This window comes from Bison bison, unplaced genomic scaffold (genome assembly GCF_000754665.1).
Source record: "Bison bison bison isolate TAMUID 2011002044 unplaced genomic scaffold, Bison_UMD1.0 scf7180017864228, whole genome shotgun sequence".
Classification (NCBI taxonomy): Eukaryota; Metazoa; Chordata; class Mammalia; order Artiodactyla; family Bovidae; genus Bison; species Bison bison.
Window position 1 is genome coordinate 5,103,906 of NW_011494800.1, and position 19,155 is coordinate 5,123,060.

Here is a 19,155-nt window from a genome sequence, read left to right on the forward strand (position 1 = left end):
GTTCCCTGGCAGCCCAGTGGTTAGGGCTCTACGATTCCACAGCAGGAGGGCTTGAGTTCGATCCCTGGTCGAGAAACTAAGATCCCACATGGTCTGTGGTTGTGGCTAGGGGAAAAAAAAAGATGAAACTTCTATCAGCCAGTATTTGAGTCATAATGATGAGCAGAGCCTCCTTGCTCATCCAGGATAGACAGCTAGTATGAAAAATAAACTTTAGTTTCGTTAGTTTTATTTTGGGAAGGCAAAAACCTAATTCATCCTGACACAGTGCCTAAGGACAAAAATAAGCAGTGATGTACCAGTCTCCACGATAACCAGCAAAGTGCAAATTTCAGGATATGCAAGTTCTGCTTTTCCATACCATGTGCAAAGAAAATCCAATAAATAACACAGGTAACACAACTTGACCTCACTGTCAGTTCTCCATTGAATCAAAAACTATTGAACCTCAAATGTTGTTTTTGAAATATTTCTCTCCTAACCAGGAAGGGCACTTTTCAGGAGACTTAGCTGGACTACCAGAAACGCAGTGTAGTGTATCTCCTATTGTGTACTCTGGGTCGTCTGCATTAGCTCCTGTAAGAATGCTCACTCCAAATGCAGGCTCCCTGGTCTTGTCCTCCTAGATGAATACTGTGGTCCTTAACTCCTAGGAGGTTCTGTCATCTGGATCTTCATGGGTCTGTGTGCTCTGATACAAAATTTTATTTGGTCTTTGTCTTTGGTTCCTGCCAAAAGCTCCTAAAACTCTTGGAATTTTCCAAGTGATAGGGCGAGCTTTTGTTTTTCATAATGAGCCCCTTTGATCACACTTGAGTTTATGCTCATGAGATCACTATGGGTGGGGCCTCTAGATGGCCTCAGAGTGAAGCTGGTCACCATGAAGACCAAGTGGCCAGATCTCCTGCCGGACCTCCAGGCAGGGGTGGGGGAGGGGGCTGGAGGGGAAGGTCTATACCCTCTTCAGCAGTTGGGATTCAGAGAGCTGTGTGTTGGTGAGCACACTGAACCCTGGGAGGATGGCGTGCCCCTGCGTCCCTTGATTTCCTTGTCCTGTGCATTTCATCCACTTGGCTGTTCTGAAGCTATAGCTTTTCTTAAGAAATTGATTTATTTATCTTTGGTAGCACTGGGTCTTTGTTGCTGCACCTAGGAGACTGGGATTTACTGTCGTCATGATGCACGGGCTTCTCATCACAGTGGCTTCCCGTGTTGCAGAGCACAGGCTCCAGGCACACAGGCTTCAGCAGTTGCAGCACACGGGCTCAGTAGTTGTGGCATACAGGCTTAGTTGCTCCAAGGCATGTGGAATCTTCCTGGACGTAGGATCGAACTTCTGTCCCCTGCATTCGTAGGCAGATTCCTATCCACAGTGCCACCAGGAAAACCCAAGCGATATCTTTTATGATAAACCAGCAAACTGAAGTAAACTGTCTTCCCAAGTTCTGTGAGCTGTTCTCAGGAAACCACTGAAGGGAGGGGTAGGGAGTTGCGGGAACCCTCCAATTTTATGACCAGGTTGAACCTAAGGTAATCTGGGGACCTGATGCTTGTGACCAGCATAGGAAGTGAGGGCAGTTTTGTGGGACTGAGCCTTTAAGCTGGTGGAGTCTGGCAGTAACGTTGGGTAGTGTCAGAATTGAACTGAATCGTAGGACACCCAGTTGGTGTCTAGAGAATCAGAGACTTGGTTGTTAGTGTTCCCAAACACCCTAGAAATATGCTATCCGTGTAACACTGAAGTTCATTTTCAACATAATGTCTCATTGGGTTTACCTATGTTTCAGTATTAGAGAAGAAATGTTCTTTGAAGAGGCCAAAAAAAAAAAAAATCACAATTCTGCATAAAAGAATTTTATTTAGCGATCAGATCTCAATGAATAATGCCAGTCATTGCTTGATTCTGTTAAAATGTGCTATTAGATATACTCTTAAAAAGTGTACAGTGCATCACCAAAAGCTATTTAACTTGGATTGTGTAGAGTAAAAGAAAACTTCATAAATCTTTGTTCCTTGATAAAATTTTTAAAATATAAAAATGAAAAAAAACCTCCAAAGCAGTATTCAAAAATAACAAATGTCCCCTTGGACTATTTACAGTAAGATGCCTTTCTAATAGGAGAACACTCTTTTTCTCACATTTTACTTGGCTGTTAGAGGTATTCTCCCTCCCCCACCTCATGATTCCTTCCATCTATCTTGCAGGAAACGTCATCTTCTCTCTCATTCATCTTTGAGTCTTTCTCTGATACACCCTTTTCCTACTCTAAATTACCAGGAATTCTAGTCAGCAGACGTTGGTTGAGCACCTAATGTGTGCCAGGCACTGTGCTAAGAAGTGGGGATAAATACAGAAGTGAAAAGTCATTGAACCCCCTCCTCAAGAAGCTCAGAGTTTGTGTTGAATTAAAAAAGATTGTTCACATTATAGTCCTTGAAATCTCAAGTCCCTGCGAAGTGAATTTGGGGATTTCTTGAAACAAAGTGCACTCACAGCGTCAGCTTGGCCCACTCCAAGACATTTTGAATTTAGAATTCTGCTCATTTTTATGAAACACAGCCTCTGTAAAGCCCAGGCCTACAGTTTGAGTTCTAAACTCTTTGCAGGTGGAAACTGCATGCTGGGTTGTAGGGGACCAGCTGAACCAATTTGTTTTGGCGGGGAGGGTACCCTTCTAATTGGCTCCTACAAATTCTGAATATGAAAAGCCCTTAACCTCCTCACCCCAATACAAAATTTAAGCGATAGGTAAGTTTGAGAAACTCCCCTCTTATTTGAACCTCCAACAAGATGCTCTAAAACTCCTATCTTTGACAAATGTCCAGAAGAAGTTCTTTTTATTACCTTTGTGCTTTTCTGTGAATATTTTCTTGGCTTCAAACATAAAATTGAGCCTACAGGTGACCTTCCCCTCCTCGCTTTATCATGGTTAAACCCCAGACAAGTTTAGTTCTTGCATTTGGTCTACATCCTCTTTATCCATGAGACCTTGAAAGACCCATGGTAGTTACTTACGAAAAAAAAAAAAAAAGGCAAATCATGAAGTAGAAAATAAAAACCAAACATAGCGTACTATAGAAGCAAAAACGAAACCACACCCTGGCTGCCCCCATCTCTCCATGCCTGGCAGACCTTGGTCCTGCAAATATTCACACTGGGGAATATTTCTCAGTCACAGGAAAGTCCAAATCACGTGGTGGACTTCCCTGTCACAGCTTATAGTGTCGAATCTGGTCAGCCAACCGCTGAACGACGATGAAGGGAGTTTCTTTGGGAAAGTTCCATCCTTGATCCCACATCGTCCACAGGTTACGAGGGGTCACATCTCTATACAGTGCCTGTCCAAGTAAATGATACTCGGTCCATTCAAGAGCCAGATTCACAATTTCCTCATGAGCTGGTTCCAAGCCCTTTGGATCGGAAGGCAACGTTGGGAGTTGGCATTGTTCCCACGTCACATTTGGCCTGCCCTACCCAAGGTAGGGTGATCACGGTGGCTGGAGTACATGAAGAGGACAATAAGAACGCGGGTGTTGGGAGAGAGGGGAAAAGACGTGATCATGCACAAGCTTCTTGCTCTGTCGTGCATTATATTTTCAGTGTAACAGCATGTGTTTCGACACACAGGGCTTGTGCTTTTTTGTTAAATAACTCGCCCTGAAAAGCTCATTTGGCAAATGTGGCCACGAATGTGTGTGTGTGGTGTGTCACGAGGTTGTGTGTCAAGTCCTCTGGGTGTGTCCTGGCCCCTCCCTCGCTGCCACACCCACCTGCCCAGCAAGGAAAAGCTGAAGGGTTACACCTGGTCGGTTTGATATTCGGAAGCTTCAGACAGGCTTTCTGAGAAGCTTAGGAAATTCTCCTGGTATTCGGAGCAAACAATCTCGTAGCGATAATGCCGGAACTCCACAGCAAATGTGCCAAAGTAAGACAGGAAGCACATGACCAGGCCCCACTGGACCCTGGCGGCGTACATGTGGATGCCTTGCGCCATGAGGATGAAGTCTGGGGAGAAGTGGTCAAGGAAAGTACCTCTGTCGGCCACGTTAAGGCTGGGCTCTTCTCTGGGCAGAGACAGGTTACAGGAAAGAGCCAAAGAAGTTGCCAGGGCCAGCCGAACTCTATCTACATAAATAATATGAGGCCACGTCATGCAGCCCTTCCTTTGTGCCAGACATGCTTCTAGGTGCTTTCATGGAGCACCTAGCTTGATCCTCACAACATCCTATTGTCTTCAGTTTGTTTAAAATAGGGAGCACAGACTGATGAACCTATTTTCAGGGCAGCAGAGGAGACGCAGACATAGGGAACAGACTTGTGGACACAGCGGGGGAAGCGGAAGGAGAGGGTGGGACGAATGGAGAGAACAGCATGGAAACACCGACACCACCGTATGTAAAGGAAACAGCCGGTGGGAATTTGCTGTACGACTCAGGTAACTCAAACCGGGGCTCTGTGACAATCTCAAGGGGTGGGATGGGGTGGGAGGTGGGAGGGAGGTTCAAGAAGGAGGGGACATATGTATACCTATGGCTGATTCATGTTGAGGTGTGGCAGAAACCAACATAATGTTGAAAGCAATTATAATTAATTCATTATCAATTAAAAATAAGTAATTAAAAAACTAGGGAGTACAGGGGCACGTGTGCATGCTCAGTTGCGTCCAACTCTTTGAGACCCCATGGACTGCAGCCCTCTGTCGCTCAGTCACATCTGACTCTGCGACTCCATGGACTGTAGTTTGCCAGGCTCCTTTGTCCATGGAATTTTCCAGGCAAGAATACTGGAGTGGGTTGCCATTTCCTACCCAAGTCTCTTGCACTGCAGGCAGATTCTTTACCTATTGAGCCATCAAGGAAGCCCTTAACATAAGGAAATGGAGGCCAAATGGGTAACACACGTATTAACTGGTGGAACTGGGGCTCAAACACAAGAACTCTGACTCCTTGCCCATGCATTTGACCACTATTCTCCATGGCGACCTAATAAACTGTGAGACTAGCTAAAGACTTATAATTCCAAAGTAATTCTTTGGCCAGAAAAATAATGTTATATTTTTAAAAGACACTGCAAATGACTATGGAACAATGTGTACTTACCAAATAGTGAACCACATCCATATAAGCTGTGTTTGTTTTTGCAATGTTACTAACAATGTTTAAGTGGCACTCCTTCCTCTCTCTAATTTTTATTATTGTTTTTCAGACAATATTATATAGGCTGGTTTCATTCCTGGTGTTGCATTTAAACTTGCGCCCAAATAAAAATAGGCAACTTAAGAAACCAACGGAACAGATGATATGTCTATGCCTGAATATATATGAAGTATATGCATATATGTATACACACACACACACACACACACACACTTCAGGATATATAAAGGTAGGAGCTTGGAAGAAGAAAGGTTCACAATATTTTTGATTGCAGGAGTGTGCAACCCCAGGTCATGGACTGCTGCTGGTCCACAGCCTGTTAGGAACGGGGCTGCACAACAGAAGTGAGTGGCAGGCAAGGGAGCGAAGCGTCATCTTTGTTTACAGCTGCTCCCCATTGCTCTCATTACACCTGAGCTCCACCTCCTATCAGATCAGCGGAGGCGTTAGATTCTCATGAGAGCATGAACCCTATGGTGAACTGCCTGTCCAAAGCATCTAGGTTTGGCACTACTGATGAGAAACATCCTGAAACCATCAGCCTCTCCCCCACCACCCCAGTCCATGGAAAAACTGTCTTCCATGAAACGTCCCTGGTGCCAAAAAGGTTGGGGACCAATGCTCTAGGGAAAGGCTAAGAGGTCAAGGACTAAATAAAGTTACTTAGAAAGTCAGAAATGTTCCCTTAGAATTAGTTCTACATTCAGAACTTAGACTTAAAATCTTGGGTAATTTTTAGAGAGCAAAAAAGTACATGAGAACTACTTCAGCTAAACTTTGTTCTCCTGACTAGACTTGGATCCATTCATCAGGGAACCAAGAAATGGTTCCAAGTCTTCAGAAATAACATGGATCAGAATTGTTTAGTATAAGCTCAAAATTAAAAATAATTCAAAACCTTCACATACTCTTCTGACTGACAGTTCAAAATATTGCCAAAACAATATTATTATTGCTTAATAGGGGAGGGATACATCTTCAGATCTCACACTGGCAGAATTCTGACCTGTTTACTCATAAAATAATTGTGACTTGTTTACTCAGATTACTAGTATTTCTCAGATTACTTGAATTTCAAGTCCTTTGATGTTCTCTATCTAATGTGACCATAGAACTTCAGAAAACCCCTAAAATGACTGAATGGCAGTTTGGAAAGGAAGAAGAAATAAACACCCCTAAATAATCCACTAACTAAAGAATGTCTTTGAAAACTAAATGTTTTCATATTTTAAAGCCACTCTAAGTAAAAGAACTGAGCCTGAGTTTAAAACAAACTGACACATTCCATGTGTGATCTTGGGTAACTAACCTCTGTTACTATTCTTGTTAAGTGAGGATTAAAAACGTAGACACATTTAAAGTTGCTTAGAATAATGTCTACCACATTATAAGTGCCCAATAAATACTGGCTATTCATGAAGACTGTAATAGTGTTAGTTTACAGTTTGCCATCTAGGAACCTTATTCCCTTCTTCTCCATGGTTTCCAGAGGACCTATTGGAGTGAACACTTAGGAATGATTGATCTGATTGGTGGGCTCGGAACCGGCCTGCTTCCACTGGGCTCTGCTATAGAAGGTGGGGTCACTGTTCTCCACCCTAGACTAGTCCCTCTGCAATCTGTTTGGGGTTCAACTGAGTGAAGTGCTGTTCTCTGTCTTTCCCTGATTTCTCTACTAGTTACTGGGTGGATAAGTTGAATTCTAAGGTGTGAGAGAGGAGGCCTGCACAATTCTCCTTTCCAAGTTTACTAGGAATAAAGGCTGATTTCTTCACACCCATTTGGCTCCTTGTGACTGTTCTTCATTGGTTCAGACTCCAAGGGAGGAAGGGAAATAGCACGTCAGAACCTCAAAATTATTTGTTTGGGACAACAGTGCATGCCGTGGTAATCTAGTTCTTGAATTTCTTTTCCAGAAAAGCTTACTTGTTTAGAAATGTATTTTTGTCTCTTGAAATTCATTTTTACAGTTTAATAAATTAAATGAAATAACAGAGCCATGATAAAGTCACAAATGAAAAAAAACTGTCAAGATGGAAGAAATAAAGCACAATTCTCTCTTGGATTATGCATTCTGTCTATTTCACAAAAGGAAGCCTTATGTCATTTGTGATAAGGAGAATGCATGACACCATTCCTACAGATTGAAACAGTTTTGAGCAGGCAGTGCTTGTTTTATTTTTAGTTCTCCATCTCCTCTTTGGCACGAAAAGGAGGTCTGAGAGTTTTCAGTTTTTACTTTTACTTTTCGTTTTTTCTAACATTCTGAGATGATCTGACAGTATCCTAAGTAACTAAGAATGGCAGTGTTCTCATCTTCTACAAGGACAAGTCATCTGTGTTTTAATCTCACGGGCAGAGACCCTTTTCACACTCAAAGGATACAGAGGACCACGCAGAGAGTGATAGACGCTGAGAGAATAACTCGTGGAATTCCAACCTTCCGTCCTTCATTCTTGATGTTGACTTTGAGTGTCAATGCTGCCTGAATCCAGCAGGTCAACGTGCCAAATCCAAAAGTCAAGGAAGTTCCGACATTATGGATTTCTTCATCATTTGTGAGCTAAGGGATGAACAGATAATGACCTGTGGAGGCCCGTTCAGAAAATACATACAGGCCAGTGGAACACATGAAGGAGAAAGAAATAGGTAAAGAGATGTTCTAAGAGTGGGCTAACAGATTGTAGAAAGAGCAATCTTTATCTCCACCAGCTCTTTGTGTCTATTCTCCATTGGTTTGAACTCTGAGGGAAAGAAGGGAAATGACTAGTACCCTCAAACCTCAAAACATTTGCTAAGATGAACCAATGAATGAACAAGCAGTGGTAATTTAGTTTTTGAATTTGTTTTCCATAAAAGCTTTGGAGAAAAGTAAAAGAAAAAAACAGGAAAGTTACCAATAAAAGGAGAAATGTCAAGTTTCTACAGACATAAACCCTGAACTCTGTTCTCCAGATTAAGAAATGAGACCAGAATCTGGCTGTGTATTTACTTATTGAGCATGGTCAGTTCTAAGCAGGTCAAGATTTCATTGGCCTGGACAACTAACAATGCTGGTTGTCATCTATTCTTACAGAATTGTCCATTTTCTGTAATATGGCCAATTATTGTTAAGGGGGTTGAACCCGTGACCCCTGCAGGGGAAGCATGGAGTTCTAACTACTGGACTGCCAGGAAATTCCCTTTTCTCTCCCATTATAGTAAGAAAAATACACTTATGAGCTTTTGCCATATCTGGAGACCCATTAAAAGGCAACAGTGTTTGAAGATTCCTGGTCAAGGCCTTCATACAGTTAATAGGTTAAAGGAGACCCATTTGGGTTGTTTCAGTTGGAAGTCAGAGATGTAAACTGCTCAAATCACTGCCCACTGATTTAAAAAATATACAGTAGTACAGTAGGATTTTTTTCTTCTTTGAAAAAAACCACCACCCCACAGGTCAAAACACATATTTTTAAAACATTTAAAATAATGATTCCCCAAGTCAAATTTTACTTCTAGAAAACTGGCTTTCCATGCTATACATAATCTGTTTATTTATTTTTTAAATCTAATTTTAAAAATAGATGGTATATTTAGTTACATGGGTCAAATTTAAAAAAATTATGAAATGAGTATAGGCAACTGCATTATTTGTTCCCTGTGTAATCTCTGTAGATACTCCAGAAAATGTTCTATGAGGAACATGTAGTGTCATCATTGATGGTTTTGAATATTTGTGGTTCAATCAAACAATCCCATCAATGGGATTCTTTAGGGAACTTAAGTGAAAGACAAAATGTCTACTCAGTAACTTCCATCCAAGACCCAGTTGAAAGAAATGATAGTTATTGAGCATTTTACAACATGCCAGCCCTTGTAGCACAGAAGCATAAGTGGAAGGAAGATTCCCACCAAAATCTCAATAAAAAATGCTCTGTGCCCTAACATTTTGGAGCTCAACAGATAAACTCTCAAATATTCTCCTGATAATTCATTGTCTAAGGCAATAGGTTCTAAGAATGCAGCTTTCTCATTATTGGGGTTGATATGGAATGAGGCCTTGGATAATTAGAGGAACTGGTGAGATTGCATGCCTGTCTTCAGACGACCCATTAAGTAAAAAAATACTGTACCAGGGGGTGTCCGGGGGAATGAGATACTAATTTAATGGATTATCAGCACTGAGGACTCAGGGCAAGAGTCAGTCTTAGAAAACCCACTACCCTATTTTCAGTGAGAACATTACGAAATGCTCACTGGAGTGCTGAGTGTCTGGAATGCCTTCACCATTTGGATTTCACCCAGTAGACAAGGGAGAAGTCTAGGATCAGCGTTTAATTGTAAGAAGGAGGTTTCTAGTAGCAGTATTTAGCAGAGGCTGGAGGATGCTGGGGAGGAAATGGAGGCAGGGAAAATAGACAACCACTGCAACAGTGCAGTGGTCTCCATGACTTAAAACTGAAGTCAAGAGTTGGTGCTGACAAGGGAAATGATGCTTAAATGACCTTGGGGGTGTGTGTCAGTCGCTCAGTCGTGTACGCTTCTTTGCGATCCCATGGACTGTAGCCAGCCAGGTGCCTCTGTCCATGGGATTTTCCAGGGAAGGATACTGGAGTGGGTTGCCATTTCCTCCTCCAGTAATCCCTCCTCTAGGGATCAAACCTGAGTCTCCTGCATTGCAGGCAGATTATTTACCACCTGAGCCACCAGGAAAGTCCTTAAATGACCTGGCACTTTTATATTTCTGGGAAGAAGAGTTAGGGTTAGTACATCTTTATACAAGTCACATTCTAAAGAAATTCTAAAGAAATTCTGGATTTTCAAACTAACTCCCATGTGAGCCTGCTAATCTGAAACACAAGCTTTCATCCAAAGGATGTTCAATGTTTAATTATAGAAAGGCAATGGTCCTATTAGTTTTCTAGAAAGATAGATTCGGATACAATTTATTATAAAAAAGTATACAGTACTTTGAAAGCCCTTGTAGAAAATACACAGCTATTTTAGTAGCTGCGTTTCCCAGTAGCTGTGCTATATGTCCAATGTACAGTGAGGACTTTCCCATGTATGGACAAGGGAAGCCTGGCATGCTGCAGTCCATGGGCTTGCAAAGAGTTGGACACGATTGAGCGAGGTGAGGCTCGATGATCAGACAGGCTGACTGCTGGAGAACCTGTGCATATTAGGAACCACTGTTAGAATGTTTTTAAAAGTCCATGGAGAATTTTATGGGCCACATAGTGACTATACCTCACTGGCTGTGATAATCATATAGGTGAAGCATGAGATGGAGATGAAAAAGGCCAAATGAAGTACCTGAAAATTACCAAGTAAGGTCATTCCAAAGGAAGCCAGACAGAGAGCCACCAAGCCACTAATATTCAGCCACGGATTTAAAACCTTTGGTTTCAGTTGTATGAAGCGCAGAACAGCTACCACAAGAGCTGGGAATAAAACAAAATGTTATAATTGGAAAATTGAAATCACGCAGCCAGACTAGGAAATAGCACTCTAAAGCCACAATGTGCAAAAGTAAACTTCTTGCCATCGTACATTTTTAAATCTCTGAAACGATAATTTTTAAAAGAAAACTTGCAGGCAATGTTTCTGATTATTGAGATGTTTTATTCTAGCTAACCCGGGGAAAGCAGAGAGGAACTGGAGCAGCAGTGTTACATGTTACTTGGGTGATGCAAGATGATAGACTGGTAATAGTGTTGTTCCCAGAGTTTTCAAAAACAAGGTCAGCACAGGACAGACTGGCTTAGGAGAGCACTGCAGAGGCCTGGCACACGACAAATCAGATGCAGAGAATCGGCCCATGGCACGAGAATTCACTGATTCAATCACCCTTTAATTGAGAACAGTGTTAGGACAGACGGGGCAAGAAAACGTGGGGAAGAAGACATGGTTATCAGTCTAGACAAACCTGCTGGTGCCTGTGCCAGAAATCATTCCTGGGTATGCGAAGGAAGATAAAGCACGTATACAAATCCCTTCGTTACTAGTTCACTCCCTCTCTCCTCTGATTCTACCTAGGGGTGTTCATTGTCAAAGGACAAAGATAGTTCATCTAAATTAGGGCACTAAGAAAATCATGGAATCTGTATTTTAACATAGCAGATCTGGGGGTTTGGTATGTATTAAAAATCATACTGTGATTATATTAAGAAAGCTCAGTTCTTCCAAATGATGTTAATTACTCATTTTGAAAGCCCACTCTTTTCAACCAAATTGTCATCGGAGAATCTGAAGAGAGAATGAAGGAAGTTACTTAGATTTCAAATCTGACTTCTAATAGTGACCTTGAGGCTAGTCCATACTCAAGCCATTAATCTAAGAATCCCCTTTTATTAATTGCTTACTACAGGGATATTTTCATATTTATACAAAAAGCTGGGAGAGCCTAGTCTACAAATGATTTTTAAAAAGCACTTGCAGTTAATATGTTATAGCTAATATAAGGAAAGGCAGTTACTACTTCCTAAGGCAATTTATTTTGACATTAAGGTTTAGCAGGGAAGATGATTAGGAATTCAGGAATTATCCTATTTATACAGCAATTCAGTAGGTAATTATTTGCTAAAAGTCTACCTTGATTACTGGCCAATATAGTAGCCATTAATAAGAAACCATCCACAAATTTGCATTTCTCAGGTCTGCCAAATTTAACAGTTTCAAGCTACGAAGTTAGTTCATTGAATTGACTTTCAGTTCCAAGTACCTCTGGTGAAAGAGTGGTATACAACTTGGATAACATTTGGATTTGGGAAGCAAAATAGAAATAAACCATAATTTATGAAATCGTAAATTGTTTGGCTCTGATTTAGCTTTTAGTATACTTATACTTAGCCCACGATTTATCATCAGATTAATAGATTATACTTCAGTTGATAATAGTGTTTTAACCTAATGGTTTGAGGGATCCAGTTAGGAGCTACAGTGGAATATTTTCAGAAGTCTATTAACAGTGACAACAGTTCTCCTTGTTGTTTAGTCGAAAAGTTGTGTCCGACTCTTTTGTGACCTCATGAACTGTAGTCCACCAGGCTCCTCTGTCCACATTAGGAGATGAAAAAATTTCTATTACTTTGGGGATGGAAATAGGAGGAAGAAGTGGGGAGAGGAGAAATTCACTACAAGCACCTCAACACAAAGTGATTTTCAGAAAAGGAAGCCATTAGATTTAGACCAGAAATCTCCACATAGGCCATTGGGGAGACACTTGCTAGTTACGTGTGTGTGGATATTAGTCAGGGCATAATGACAAAATCCATCCTAAAGGAAATCAGTCCTGAATATTCATTGGAAGGACTGATGTGAAGCTGAAACTCCAATACTTTGGCCACCTGATGCGAAGAACTGACTCACTGGAAAAGACCCTGATGCTGGGAAAGATGGAAGGCAGGAGGGGAATGTTATGACAGAGGATGAGATGGTTGGATGGCATCACCAACTCGATGGACCTGAGTTTGAGCAACTCCCAGGAGTTGGTGATGGATAGGGAAGCCTGGCGTGCTGCACTCCATGGAGTAGCAAAGAGTCAGACACGACTGAGCGACTGAACTGAACTGAATGACAAAATACCGAGGCAAATATGACAAAATGTGTTTGAAATACATTTCAAATGTGCTTTTAAAAATGACTAGTGTGGGGTATGACTCTGGGAACTCTCTGGTTGTCATTCAGTTCGGAGGGCTAGGACGGTGCTGGAACTCCGGCCGAAGCCCTGACTCACACTGCTGAGGCAAACACCAAGATGGCTCTTCACGTTGGCCATCCACGTAGTTGGTGCCACTGTACTCCCAGGGACACAGTTACTGCCTCTCTTTGTGTTCCTCGTTTCTCGCCAGCGAACTCTGGACGTGTACCATCCCCCTGGCTCCAGTTATTTTAGCCTTCTCATTTGTAATCTGCATGGTAAATCATTTCATCAAGAACAGATAATGAAATTAAACAGGAAGCAGAAACCTTCCTGAAGACAGGAATCAACCCAAAATGACTAACTTCCAGAATTGCATTCCAAACACCACATTTTGCCCTTTTCACCTATTAACTCCATTATAAATCAGCTGAGGGCTTCCCTGGTGGTCCAGTGGTTAAGAATACTCCTTGCATGCAAGGAATACCAGTTTGATCCCTGGTCTGGGAAGATCCCACATGCCATGGGGCAACTGAGCCTCTGTGTCATAACTACTGAGCCTACATACTGCAACTCCTGAAGACCATGGACCTAGAATCTGTGCTCTGTAACAGAAGAAGCCACTGCAATGAGAAGCCCACCCACACAAGACAGTAGCTCCTGCTCACTACAACTAGAGAAAAAGCCAGAGCAGCAACAAAGACCCAGCACAGGCAATAAATAAACAAATCTTTAAAAAAAAAAATCAACTGAGACAAGGCATACTTTCCTTTTAAAATAAGATCTAGTTGAAATTTTATGGTTGTGGAAATAATAAAGTTTCTGGTCTGTTAACAGTTTTATTAAAAGGTTTAAATGGAGGCAGATTCAGACTATCTGTTATGAAGTCCACTTACAACCAAGTAGTGATTTAATTATAGCTTCTTGAAAGGGTCTTCTGGGCAGTAGGGCAATTTCAAAGCTATCTTTACATATGCAAACCAATTTTTACCATATTAACATTCTGTTCAACAGATCATTTTAAAGTTTCCTTAGATTTTTAAAATTTTACTTACAGTTTTAGAAAAGATTTAAAAAAACCCACCCATCTGTGGTTTTTGATACTTACAGCAGTTCTTTGCTATACATCTGCTATACAGATGCTCTTTTTAATTTATCTCTCTGTTAAAAAATACAAATATTAGAGAGTAATTGCTTATTTTCTTTGTTAAATTTTTTATTTTGAAACTGATAGGGTTCTTCAAGTTCAAACCCAAAATAGCAGCTCTTCACTGCAGTTGTAGACTGGTGCCTGGCCAAATTCTTCTTCATTTTGTTTAGTTTTACTGTTTATGCATCAATAATACCTATTTATGACAGCAGTAGAACATAACAATCAATATATTTTGGCTGAAGGAGGGAGAGAGGCTGCTGTTAGGTGACCAAAATCATTCAGCTATTAACTTTATCCTCACAACCTCTCCAGGGCAGAAATATTTCTATTAAGAAATGTGTCTTACAGCAAAAGAGATGCAGATGTAAAGAACTCTGTGGGAGAAGGTGAGGGTGGGATGATCTGAGAGAATAGCAGTGAAACATGTATATTATCATATGTGAAATAGATCACCAGTCCAGGTTCGATGCATGAGACAGGGTGCTCAGGGCTGGTGCACTCGGATGACCCTGAGGGATGGGATGGGGAGGAACGTGGGAGGGGGATTCAGGATGGGGAACACATGTACACCCATGGGAGATTCATGTCAATGTATGGCAAAAACCACCACAATATTGTAAGGTAATTAGCCTCCAATTAAAATAAATACATTAATTTTTTTAGAAAAGAAATGTATCTTAGATCATAAAAGTGCAGATTTAGAACAAACAATATAAATAATTCTGTAAAGAAAATCACTGAGCAGTTATTTGATCTTTGATTCAGTTCTGTTCAGTTCAGTCGCTCAGTTATGTTTGACTCTTTGTGACCCCATGAATTGCAGCACACCAGGCCTCCCTATCCATCACCAACTCCCGGAGTTCACTCAGACCCACATCCATCGAGTCAGTGATGCCATCCAGCCATCTCATCCTCTGTCGTTCCCTTCTCCTCCTGCCCCCAATCCCTCCCAGCATCAGAGTCTTTTCCAATGAGTCAACTCTTCGCATGAGGTGGCCAAAGTACTGGAGTTTCAACTTAAGCATCATTCCTTCCAAAGAAATCCCAGGGCTGATCTCCTTCAGAATGGACTGGTTGGATCTTTGATTAGTCCATCAAAAAAACACAAGATTTTTGCTAACTGATTTTAATAAATACCACACCAACGCATTTGTAGGTTGTAAATTATAATCTATATGGCTGCCAACAAGCAGTGACTTAGATGAGGTCTTTGTTGTTTCTTAGGGCTTTTTCCATGGCTCAGTAGTAAAGAATCTGCCTACCATGCAGGAGACACAGGAGTCACAGGTTGGATCCCTGGGTTAGGAAGACCCGCTGGAGGAGGAAATGGCAACCCACTCCAGTATTATTGCCTAGAAAATCCCATGGACAGAAGAGTCTGGCAGGCTACAGTCCATGGAGTCACAAAGAGTCAGACACAACTGAGTGAACACACAGCATGCAGGCTGTTTCTTATAGTTAGTTATGTCATCTGAAATGATAGTCTGAGATCTAAAAGGGACAGGCCTGGGGAGACAAAAGCGACCACAGTGTAAGGCAAGAATTATTAGGAAAATGATTCATTTTCACTCCCAGATAAGTAAATAATAGATGGTTCACTCTCACTGAACACTAATCTTACTCAGTTTTGTGTCTACCAGCTGGCACTAAAAGTGATGAGATATAATAAACACCGGATGCTGCAATACCTTAGAGCAAAAGCCAGTAAAAACCTAATTGCTTCTTGATGGAGCAGGGGAGGACTGGAGAATCAGATGCTGACAGATGTCATCTGCAAGAGGGGAACTTGTTCTCATGACTGTGTTTTTGGAACTGCTTTTATACTGAGTTAATCATCAGCTTTGTAAAGGGATAAATTTGTGGGCTGGGAAAACTGGCATATTTTAGATATTGCGCTAAGGACTATTGGGACGTATCAATTTGTCTTAAGAATACAAAGGGTAACATGTGGCTTCTAACATGTTCACTGGTTTCTTTAAAGCCCCATGGTGGACAGACATCCTGTGACATTTCCTCGTAAGGGAAGTCTCCAGTGTGTTATGATTAAAAGAGGTAATGTTTGCAAAGCACTTAGCATTGTGCCTGGAATGTTAAGGGACTGTCATTAATTACTGTTATTGCTGTGCTCCGTGGGGATGATGGTATGAGTTGGTACCAACCTGCCTACGTGGTGTGATTGCTGATGGACTGGGAAAGGTCTCTGATCCTGCAAGTCCAGAGTCATTCTTGGGACTTTGTGTTCTATTAGATGCAAATATCTCCTTAGAGGTCATTTATGCCTTAGTATGAGTACATTTATTACATCTTTTCAGAAGAGTGGTATGAAGAGTAGGAAAAAAGAGTGAGTACTGAGTTCCTATGCAGAAGACGCAGGTTCGATCCTTGGGTCACATAGATCCCTTGGAGAAGGGAATGGCAACCCACTCTAGTATTTTTGCTTGGAAAATTCCATGGACAGAGGAGCCTGGCTGGTTACAGTCCATGGGATCTCAAAGAGCTGGACACAACTGAATGACTAACATGAAGACTGAAGGCAGTGAGGACAAAACCAGACTGCCTAGTGTTTCCCCTGGGGGCTCAAGGGAACATTCCCCATGTTTCTCTGCGTTCTGAACCAACTAAGATTCTGCCTGTGGTGCAGGTTGGACCAACCATCTCCCTTGATTTTCCAGGGAATTTTATAGGTCTTCCCTTTTCCTACAGCAAAAATTTAAAAAGAACATGTAAGAGCCAGAGAAATTTTTTAGGGGGAGGAGAGTTATAAATAGTTGAAATAACAGGCCACCTCTTTGGAGGACAGGTGCTACAAAGGTCAAATACTCCCTCAGTAATAAACATCATCATGAGCTCTCACTTGGAGTGAAAGTCTCAGTATCCAAAAGGACCATGTTCAGAAAACTGCTGTTGAAGGATTTAGCCATCACTGACTGGACCCAACAAAATACTAATTCTGATAATTGGTTGACTTTTTTCTTTTTTTGGGTGCACTGCATGGCATGTGGGATCTTAATTCGCAGACCCAGGATCAAACCCGTGCCCTCTGCATGGAAAGCATGGAGTCTTAACCACTGGACCACCAGGGAAGTCCCAACCTGTTGAAAGACACAGAGCAGTCCTTGGCCTGGAGGAGATGAGCTCCGCAATTTGAACTGTGGTGCTGGAGAAGACTCTTGAGAGTCCCTTGGACTGCAAGAAGATTAAACCATTTGGAAGGACTGATGCTGAAGCTGAAGCTCCAATACTTTGGCTACCTGATGGGAAGAGCCAACTCATTGGAAAAGACCCTGATGCTGGGAAAGATTGAGGGCAGGAGAAGGGGACGACAGAGGATGAGATGGTTGGATGGCATCACTGACTCGATGGACATGAGTTTGAACAAACTCTGGGAGATGGTGAAAGACAGGGAAGCCTGGTGTGCTGCAGTCCATGCGGTCACAAAGAGTCAGACATAGCTGAGCGACTGAACAACAATGAGGCTGATTTGGAGGAAGACAGAGAGTATGGCTGGTTCCCACAGCCCCCGGAGAGAAGCACTCACAGAACAAAGGGGACAGGATATTAAATGAGAGCTTTAGTCCCTAAAGGAAAAGGGAATTAGGGCCGGACATGAGTACAAAAGGTTTCTTTCTGTTTTTTATAAACCTGTGTTCCCATTTGCCAGCTTGATATGTGTACAGGAACAGGGGAGGGCATGACCCTAATGATAATGCCAACCTTTAGACTGAAAGATGATGTCTATACACATCAATATTTATCTCAGACCCTATGCATTTTTCATGCTTGCCTGTGAAAGAATATATAAAGCATTCTTTTTAAAGAAAACATATTGCACAATATTATAGTCTCATGCAGGATTTTTATGGCACATGAAATACATTATTTCATGCAGCAAAAGAAATAAAGTCAAGAATTTGCTATAATGATTGAAGATGGTAAAGGGAAAAGAAAACGGAAGGTAAGCAGGTGAAAGGGATTTATGAGAAAAAAAGGACCCTCAAAACAAAAAAAGCCCTCTTTAGCATACTGACATGATATGACACTAAATTATCCACTAAGCCCACCATACTTTTGATATGAGTTTTTGGAGAATTTAAAATAAAAAAGAAATATCCCAAAGCACGTAAAGCATTCTTCATGTCCTTCTTACCTAGGAATGCTGCCATGTTCATAACTTGACTAAACACACAGCTTGCAGGAGGTTCATCACCTGCAATACTTGAAAAATATGAAATGTTTTATTATTTCTATAGTAAAATCTATGACTGTTTGCAATGGACTGAATGTCTATGTCCCCTCAAAATTCATATGCTGAAATCCTAACATCCCACGTGATGGTATTAGGAGGCGGGGCCTTTGGGAGGTGATTAAGTGATGAAAGTAGAGCCCCAGTGAATGGGGTTAGTGCCCTTATAAAAGGGCCCCAGGGAGCTCTCTAGTCCTCTTTCCGCCATGTGTGGACACAATGAGAACGCAGCAGGCTGAAACCGGAAGAGGTTCTCATCAGACCCTGACCACGCTGGCACCCTGATCTTGGACTTCCGCCTGCAGAGATGTGAGAAATAGATTTCTGATGTTTGTAAGCCACCCAGTCTAGGCTACTTTGTCCTAATAGTCAGAACTAATACACCCTGCTAACGTTGCCTAAGATACAGCAGATCAGAAGAGAATGATCAAGTTACCTTATATATGGTGCATGCTTCACACCAGGTTTCCTGGATGACAGAAAAAACCCAGAAGCTCAGGTTAACACACAGTTACTTTTGCATAGTTTAACTTTACCAGTGGCAAAGTTTTGCTAAATCTACTGATGAACAAAGAGTTACCCAGAGACAAACTTTACCTTTCAGCTGAATTTAATGGGAAAATTTTGTCATCTTCCACAGCTATGAAGTATCTATGAAGAAAAAACAATAAACTTTATAAAGCAAAGAAATTTAAAAAAAGAATTATCTGTTTCCCAATATTACTGGACTAACCACATTAAATCATATTTGCTTGTTTAACAGTCATCGAGAATAAGGACGTCCATATATTCGATAACGTTAAACAAGCAAATGTTCGAATATACGTATGTATGTGTGCTCAGTTGAGTCCGACTCTTTGTGACTCCATGGACTGTAGTCCGCCAGGCTCCTCTGTCCATGAAGTTTTCCAGGCAAGAATACTGGAGAGGGTTGCCATTTCCTTCTCCAGGGAATCTCCTCCACCCAGGGACTGAACC

General features: G+C 41.6%; 1 protein-coding gene across 5 annotated transcripts in view; it reads right to left on the reverse strand.

Annotated features, from left to right (window-relative positions):
* Nucleotides 1–1,838: 1,838 nt before the first annotated feature.
* Nucleotides 1,839–19,155, reverse strand: part of TMEM150C (transmembrane protein 150C) — a 110,829-nt gene continuing 93,512 nt past the window's right edge. For all 5 annotated transcript variants that reach the window (XM_010845925.1, XM_010845922.1, XM_010845924.1 and 2 more), the window contains 6 exons: nt 18,775–18,828; nt 18,614–18,646; nt 18,082–18,149; nt 10,456–10,583; nt 7,543–7,720; nt 1,839–4,006 (listed from right to left, as the gene is read on the reverse strand). In XM_010845925.1, coding sequence (XP_010844227.1) covers nt 3,798–4,006; nt 7,543–7,720; nt 10,456–10,583; nt 18,082–18,149; nt 18,614–18,646; nt 18,775–18,828 — 670 coding nt within the window. In that variant the 3' untranslated portion in view covers nt 1,839–3,797. The remainder of the gene's footprint in view (nt 4,007–7,542; nt 7,721–10,455; nt 10,584–18,081; nt 18,150–18,613; nt 18,647–18,774; nt 18,829–19,155) is intronic.